This window comes from Oncorhynchus gorbuscha, linkage group LG06 (assembly GCF_021184085.1).
Source record: "Oncorhynchus gorbuscha isolate QuinsamMale2020 ecotype Even-year linkage group LG06, OgorEven_v1.0, whole genome shotgun sequence".
Lineage (NCBI taxonomy): Eukaryota > Metazoa > Chordata > Actinopteri > Salmoniformes > Salmonidae > Oncorhynchus > Oncorhynchus gorbuscha.
Genome location: NC_060178.1, coordinates 81,194,272 through 81,203,434, shown reverse-complemented (window position 1 = coordinate 81,203,434; position 9,163 = coordinate 81,194,272). Strand labels below are relative to the sequence as shown.

The window sequence follows — 9,163 nt, the reverse complement described above, 5'->3', positions numbered from 1 at the left end:
GTCAAACGTTTTGGGTAGCGTTGCTCAAGCTTCCCACAATAAGTTGGGTGAATTTTGGCCCATTCCTCCTGACAGAGCTGGTGTAACTGAGTCAGGTTTGTAGGCCTCCTTGCTCGCACACACTTTTTCAGTTCTGCCCACAATTCTTCTATAGGATTGAGGTCGGGGCTTTGTGATGGCTTCTCCAAGACCCATTTGCGACCAAGCTTTAACTTCCTGACTAATGTCTTGGGAGATGTTGCTTCAATATATCCACATAATTTTCCATCCTCATGATGTCATCTATTTTATGAAATGCACCAGTCCCTCCTGCAACAAAGCACCCCCACAACATGATGCTGCCACCCTAGTGCTTCAAGGTTGGGATAGGCCTTGAAATACAAGGTAGGCCTTGAAATACATCCACAGGTACACCTCCAATTGACTCAAATTATGTAAATTAGCCTATCAGAAGCTTCTAAAGCCATGACATTTTCTGAAATTTTCCAAGCTGTTTAAAGGCACAGTCAACTTAGTGTATGTAAACTTCTAACCCACTGGAATTGTGATAGTCATTTATAAGTGAAATAATTTGTTGGAAAAATGACTTGTCATACACAAAGTAGATGCCCTAACCGACTTGCGAAAACTATAGTTTGTTAACAAGACGTTTGTCGAGTGGAAACAAGTTTTAATGACTCCAAAGTGTATGTAAACTTCCGACTTCAACTGTATGTACAGTGGGGCAAAAAAATAGTCAGCCACCAATTGTGCAAGTTATCCCACTTAAAAAGATGAGGCCTGTAATTTTCATCATAGGTGCACTTCAACTATGACAGACATGAGAGAAGAAAATCACATTGTAGGATTTTTAATGAATTTATTTGCAAATTATGGTGGAAAATAAGTATTTGGTCACCTACAAACAAGCAAGATTTCTGGAACTTGCCCAATTGGTGGCTGACTAAATACTTTTTTGCCCCACTGTATATCAGTTATGCAAGCTAACAACCACCATAGATAACGAACTGGCTAACAAGACTACCTAGCTAACTAAACTCAGCAAAAAATCATCCCTTTTTCAGGACCCTGTCTTTCAAAGATAATTCGTAAAAATCCAAATAACTTCACAGATCTTCATTGTAAAGGGTTTAAACACTGTTTCCCATGCTTGTTCAATGAACCATAAACAATTAATGAACATGCCCCTGTGGAACAGTCGTTAAGACACTACAGACAGTAAGCAATTAAGGTCACAGTTATGAAAACTTAGGACACTAAAGGCCTTTCTACTGACTCTGAAAAAGAGCAAAAGAAAGATGCCCAGGGTCCCTGCTCATCTGCGTGAATGTGCCTTAGGCATGAGGACTGCTGATGTGGCCAGGGCAATACATTTCAATGTCTGTACTGTGAGACGCATAAGACAGCGCTACAAGGAGACAGGACGGACAGCTGATCGTCCTCGCAGTGGCAGACCACGTGTAACAACACCTACACAGGATCAGTACATCAGAACAGGGTTGTACTGGGACAGGTACAGGACGGCAACAACTGCTCGAGTTACACCAGGAACGCACAATCCCTTGATCAGTGCTCAGACTGTCTGCAATAGGCTGAGAGAGGCTGGACTGAGGGTTTGTAGGCCTATTGTAAGGTAGGTCCTCACCAGACATCACATGCAACAACGTCGCTTATGGGCACAAACCTACCGTCGCTGGACCAGACAGGACTGGCAAAAAGCGTTCTTCACTGATGGATTGGCGTTTATCGTCGAAGGAATGAGCGTTACACCGAGACTTGTACTCTGGAGTGGGATTGATTTGGAGGTGGAGGGCGGATCTCAATCCCATTGAGCACGTCTGGGACCTGTTGGATCGGAGGGTGAGGCTAGGGCCATTCCCCCCAGAAATGTCCGGGAACTTGCAGGTGCCCTGGTGGAAGAGTGGGGTAACCTCTTACAGCAAGAACTGTTGCAGTCCATGAGGAGGAGATGCACTGCAATACTTAATGCAGCTGATGGCCACACCAGATACTGACTGTTACTTTTGATTTTGACCTCCCCCTTTGTTCCGGGACACATTATTCAATGTATGTTAGTCACATGTCTGTGGAACTTGTTCAGTTTATGTCTCAGTTGTTAAACCTTATGTTCATACAAATATTTACACATGTTAAGTTTGCGGAAAATAAACGCAGTTGACAGTGAGAGGACGTTTCGTTTTTTTTCTGAGTTTAGTTAGCTAGCTCTTTCACAATACTAATAAAGTGGTCTTGGGGGTGACACAGCCTGGGAGACAGATTTGGCTGTCAGACATCATTCTGGGATTAAATGCCCCACACAGGCTTTGATGCCCCATAGCTTTTTGCTCACAGTGAGGGACATTTAGCTTGTTTATAACTTATAAACAGATAATGAGCTCCAAACACAAACGAAAGCATGATGTTAGCATGACATATACAGTACAATCCCTTAGGTGTTGCAATCACTAAAAACATTTGCTCTGTTCCACCATGGGATCTGCCGCCTCAGCCATACTGTCAATCTATCATCAATATGTCCACTTTTGTTATGTCGTGATTATGAGATAAGTACGTTGTGATCGACAAAACGAGGGGATACTTTTTTTTATTCATATGTCCCCCCCGCCATGGTCAGTCTACTGGCTGCAGTGCAGAAAGAATCCCATTTTCTTGAACGTTCCCGAAGTGTACTCCTCAATCCTGTCCGATGGGTTGGTTAGAACAGAAAGGGACGTTCCAGCCCATGTTTGGAAATGTTTACTCTGGGGCGCTATCTGTCAGACAGAAGCCTCTAGATTGCACTCCAGAGACCATCTAGTAGTGTACCGTAAGGTGTCCATTGGAATTGAATCTGGAGGGAGTTCATTATACTAACTAACCATGGCTCAAGCGAAAATCCACCACGCTAAGATGACTGAAGCGGCTAAAGGAAAATTCAGCAGATCAATGTCTATGGCAGATCGCTCTGGACAACTACTTGAAAGTTTGGACCAGCTGGAAATAAGGTATTTTACAGAAGGCTAGTCTAACGGCATGAATACTGTATGTAACGGTATCAGATTTTTTTTGTCTAGGAACTTTAAGGAACACACACAGTAGCCTATTAGGCTACACAATCTCTCCATGTGCCATGTGACAGCTGTTTTAAACAGATTCTAAACATAGAAAGGGTGACAGTGGAAGAAGGAAGAAAGTTCCCCGAATACAAGTGTGCACACTAAAGTGCAGAATATGACCATATCGTTTATTATCGTCTGGTTTATTTTAATATTTTACGGTGCCAGACTGTATTTATCCTCTAAAATAACAAATGAATAGCCTTATTTAAACAGTAATTTAAAAAACAAAAATAAACACTGAGAAAGTTGTAGCAATAGGATGATAATATGTTCACAACAGTCTCTGAGTCACGTAGGCCTACACTCACTATATTCTATCGAAATATCTCATGACAATGACATCTGTTTTAGGGTGGAGGCTTTACGTGAAGTCGCAACTTCAATGGAACAGGAGAGAGAGTGCTTACTGGATTTGATACAATCCATAAAGAACAGTGAAGAAATGCGCAGCATTTGTGACGGTAGGCTTTGTGTTGTTTGACAGTCAACAGATAACTTCTGGCTGATGACAACTTCATAGGCCTACATTTGGTTGAATTAAAAGGGACACTTAACTGGTTGAAATTCTGTTTTGAAGGGATAGTTCACGCCAATCAAAGTTTGTCAGATGTTTTTAGATCTAAAAATGGGTCTTGTGTTGAGTCCAAATCCTGTCATATCTTGTGCAAACCCAGCTATATAGCCTACCTCAATCCAAAATTAATGGTAAATGTAGACACCATGCAATTCCATTCGCTGTTCATCTTTTCCATTCATTTGGGGTGTTGGGAACATAGGCCAATAGCCGATCTACATTTTTGGCATAGACAGGAATTCTTGACATTAGAACTTCTGTTAGGTTTTTGTATGTCGGACAAACCTTTACTTTAGAGTCAACTGACCTGTTAACACCTACCTCTGATAGTATGGTCCTATATCTCTTTTTCAGGAGAGCGAGAGGAACTATCTTTAACTGCTAATCGTCTTCTGGGTAGGACGCTAACAGTTGAAATCTCAGTGGAAACCATAAGGAACTCCACACAGGAGGATGCGTTACACAAGGCTACCTCTTTGATTGATGAGATTGCAGCAAAGTTGCTTGACGACATGGATGGTGCCAGAAAGCGCCTGATGGCACTGCACGCTGCCTGTGTGACCGAAGCACCACCTGTTCCTATCGATACAAAATTCCAGACGATCGTCATCACCTGCGCCTTGGAAGATCAGAAGAAAATTAAGAAGCGGCTTGAAACTCTGATAAGAAATGTGTATAATGCTGAGAAGAATATAAAGATAATGGATCATCAGAAAGTGGATGACTTAAACAGTGCCAATGGCAGCAAATGATGGCACTCATACTGATTACCCCCCCTAATAAAAATAACTAGCAATGCCAACATTAGCTAGCTAAAATCCAGTGGTCTCACCTTAATCTTAGCTAGCTAGCTAACGTTATACTGCATCTAAAATCAATCTGGTAACAAAAGGTTTTCCTACTAATTATTTTCCTCCTTTAGAAATGTAATTGTATTTCCAAGACACAGTAATGCACTTTAGACTAAATCTTAATCGACGCCCAATCAGAAGACATGAGTAGAATGCTGAAGGACACCTAAAACGAACGCTCAAAACAATATTGAGACGAGACGTGCCACCGATGATACTAACACTGTCACATTCAAACAGTCACTACAAATTGCATATCAAATTATTGCACAGTCACATTTTTCTTTTCTGAATGTGAAGTTACCTGCACACTGCCTTATCTAGTTGCAATAAACACAGGCTGTCACTCATTTAGGCATTTCAAAATGCATCTAAATTGTTTTTGTTTAATCATCTTAGTATGACCACTTACATCTTAAGTGTTCATCCTTGACATTGGTATCTATTGACACATGTTTTGCTACTCTCAGATCATTACAGTAATCCTGGATTATAGGTCACAACTTCACTCAAAACAGAAGGTTCATATCTTTATGTAGGGATGTGTTAGGTACGTATATAATTGTGAACAACCACTCCAGAAATAGCCAAAGTAACGGTATCTGTGAGAGCTCTTTGCTGTGGTCACAGACATCATTAGAGACAATGTACTATGTCAATACATCATAAATAGGCATTTCACATGCAGGTGCAAAGTGAGCAACATGCACAGCACATGCATATATGTAATACTAGGCAGCCATTTTAGATGTCCATTAACACACACATTTAGGTTTTTCAAAGCAAGTCACTGATGTTTTGAATAAATATGATTTATGTATTCCACTTGCTGAAAGACATTGTTATTCTACAATCTTTGGGGGATGGTCTCATTGCAATGTTTCTACCTGTAATTCTAACAAACCAAACACAATTGAAAAGGTGGCTAAAACAAACAAACATTTTAAGTGTAGCTAATACGTTCCTATTTTTTAATGCTTCATTTAACATTTTACAATAAAACTGTGTACATTATGATTTACTATCAGCTGTGTGAAGTGGAAATTACAGAAAATGTTGAAAACAAATCAAAATAGAGATTTTATTTATGCTAGATCACCATCAAACAGATTTTCAACAAAGCTGCAGGTGCAAGTACTGCATGTGTGGCACACCTTGAGACACTGTTAAATCAAAGTAATAGAAATGAACAAACTAGGTGAGATATACTCTGTAACTACTACTTTGTCACACAATTTTGACAAAATGTAACATTTAGTTAAGTCTTTAGCCTGGTCCCAGGTATATTGTGCTCTTGCCTACTTTAAGCTGACAAACAATGTTTGGCATGGCAATTCCATAAGGAGTTGGAAAGAGAGCAGGAACAGTCTGGCACTCAGGCTAGGTTATTTAGAAACAAACAAAGTTCATGGAAGCAGTATGTAATAAATCAGTAAGCAATCTGCAAAATGTAATAACACCAAAATGGATTACAGTGATTCTCACAACACCTGAGTGAAAGAGCACTTGACCATATTATAAGAATGGTAACGGATTTAATTATTAATTCATTAAATGGTCAATATAAACATTGTGTATTTTCAGGAGACAAACATCATTAAAACATCTCATTGTTAAAGTGCCTTTAGTCCATTTGAACAAAATGGAACATTTTTACAAATAGCAACTGTTAAGGGATGGTGTGTGATTGACAATATTTACTAAGCAGGAGTCCTTAAATCAAACTAGTTAAATATATGTTTAAAGATACACAATGAATGAGGATGTAAACATACATGGACAAGGCTTTGTGGCATTAAACTGTGGTTCCATATTCATTCACTTGAAAGAAAACAAGGCAAGCATGCAAATTTTCATACAACATTTACTGATACCAAAACACAGACTATATACAGTAGAATGTACTTATAACCATGGTGCCATTTTGATTTGTGAATAGTATTAATGGGTAACTAGAAGTTATAATGACGAACACAGTATAAAGAATGAGACTTTCCTTTCTGTCCTACAGTGAAATTAGAGCAGGAATTACTAGTCTTGCCTCAGAAAAGCCATCATAGCGGTCAGTGGAAAGAAAACACAGTCCAAGCATGATAACTAGGTGAGAAAATGAAGCCATTACAAAGCTATCCTGTAGTTCTGTTCACATTCTATCAAGAGACCATTAATTATGAGATCTCTTTTTCAATCACACATGAAATTTGATATTTCTTTAAAACAATAATGTAGTGTTCATTTCTCCCGAAACTAACAAATATATACTGAACAAAAATATAAAATGCAACATGTCAAAACTGTTGGTCCCATGCTTCATATGCTGAAATAAAACATCCCAGAAATGGTTAATGTGCACAACAAGCTTACTTCTTTCAAATGTGTTTACATCACTGTTAGTGAACATTTCTCCGTTGCCAAGACAATCCATCCACCTGACTGGTGTGGAACATCGAGAAGCTTATTAAAAAGCATGATCATTACACAGATGCATCCTGTGCTGGGTACAATAAAAGGCCACTAAAATGTGCAGTTGTTAAACAACGCCACAGAGGTCTTAAGTGTTGAAGGTGCGTGCAATTGATATGCTGACTGCAGGAATGTCCACCAGAACTGTTACCAGAGAATTGAATGTTAATTTATCTACCATAAGCCACCTCCAACATAATTTTAGAGAATTTAGCAATACGTCCAACCGGCCTCACAACTGCAGACCACGTGTAACCACGCCAGCCCAGGAACTCCACATCCGGCTCTTCACCTGCGGGATCGTCTGAGACCTGCCACACGGACAGCTGATAAAACTGAGGAGTATTTCTGTCTGTAATAAATCCCTTTTGAGGGGAAAAACACATTCTGATTGGCTGGGCCTGCCCTCCCAGGCCCACGCCCCTGCTCATTCATGTGAAATCCATAGACTAGGGCCTAATGACTATTTCAAATGAATGATTTCCTTATATGAACTCTTAACTCAGTAGAATAATTGAAATTATTGCATGTTGCGTTTATATGTTTGTTCAGTAAAAATGTAACAAATATACATAGACTCACAAATATGAGCACATTAAAGATGTTACAATTGTACCACAGTAGAAACAAATAAAGCACACACAGTTGAAGTAGGAAGCTTACACACACCTTAAAAATAAATTTAAAAACTCAGTTTTTCACAATTCCTGACACTTAATCCTAGTAACAATTCCCTGTCTTAGTCAGTTAGGATCACCACTTTATTTTAAGAATGTGAAATGTCAGAATAATACTAGATACATTTAACCTTTTTATTTTAACGAGGCAAGTCAGTTAAGAACACATTCTTATTTTCAATGACAGCCTAGGAACAGTGGGTTAACTGCCTTGAATGACAGATGTGTACCTTGTCAGCTCGGGGAGTTGAACTTGCAACCTTCTCGGTTACTAGGCCAACGCTCTAACCACTAGGCTACGCTGCCGCACCTGATTTATTTAAGCTTTTATTTCTTTCATCACATTCCCAGTGGGTCAGAAGTTTACATACACTCAATTAGTATTTGGTTTCATTGCCTTTGAATTGTTTAACTTGGGTCAAATGTTTTGAGTAGCCTTACACAAGCTTCCCACCAGAACTTGGGTGAATTCTGTCCCATTCCTCCTGACAGACCTGAGTCAGGTTTGCACATGCTTTTTCAGTTCTGCCCACAACTTTTCCATAGGATTGAGGTCAGGGCTTTGTGATGACCACTGCAATACCTAGACTTTGTTGTCCTTAAGCCATATTGCCACAGCTTTGGAAGTATGCTTGGGGTCATTGTCCATTTGGAAGACACATATGCAACCAAACTTTAACTTCCTGACTGATGTCTTGAGATGTTTCTTCAATATATCCACATAATTTTCCATTCTCATGATGTCATCTATTTCGTGAATTGCACCAGTCCCTCCTGCAGCAAAGCACCCCCACAACATGATGGTGCCACCCCCATGCTTCACGGTTGGGATGGTTCTTTGGCTTGCAAGCATCCACCTTTTTCCTCCAAACATAACAATGGTCATTATGGCCAAACAGTTCTATTTTTGTTTCATCAGACCAGAGGACATTTCTCCAAAAGTACCATATTTATCCCCATGTGCAGTTGCAAACCGTAGTCTGTCTTTGTTTTTTATGGCGGTTTTGGAGTAGTGGCTTCTTCCTTGCTGAGCGGCCTTTCAGGTTATGCAGATATAGGACTTGTTTTTCTGTGGATATAGAGATTTCGGTACCCATTTCCTCCAGCATCTTCACAAGGTCCTTTGCTGCTGTTCTGGGACTGATTTGCACCTTTCACACCAAAGTACATTCATCTCTAGGAGACGGAACGCATCTCCTTCCTGAGCAGTATGAAGGCTGCGTGGTCCCATGGTGTTTATACTTGAGTACCATTGTTTATACAGATGAACGTGGTACCTTCAGGCATTTGTAAATTGCCCCCAGGGATGAACCAGACTTGTGGAGGTCTACAATTTATTTTCTGAGGTCTTGGCTGATTTCTTTTGAGTTTCCCATGATGTCAAGCAAAGATGCACTGAGTTTGAAGGTAGGCTTTGAAATACATACACAGGTACACCTCCAATTGACTCAAATTATGTCAATTAGCCCATCAGAGACT

At 39.9% G+C, this 9,163-nt stretch overlaps 1 protein-coding gene across 1 annotated transcript; it reads left to right on the top strand.

Moving 5' to 3' along the window:
- The first annotated feature begins 2,695 nt into the window (after positions 1-2,695).
- LOC124038399 (BAG family molecular chaperone regulator 2-like) lies at positions 2,696-5,561 on the top strand. Its single transcript, XM_046354241.1, has 3 exons — positions 2,696-3,005; positions 3,471-3,580; positions 4,048-5,561. Exons 1-3 carry the CDS (start codon positions 2,881-2,883, stop codon positions 4,443-4,445), a joined length of 633 nt encoding a protein of 210 aa, XP_046210197.1. The 5' UTR covers positions 2,696-2,880; the 3' UTR covers positions 4,446-5,561.
- Positions 5,562-9,163: the final 3,602 nt, after the last annotated feature.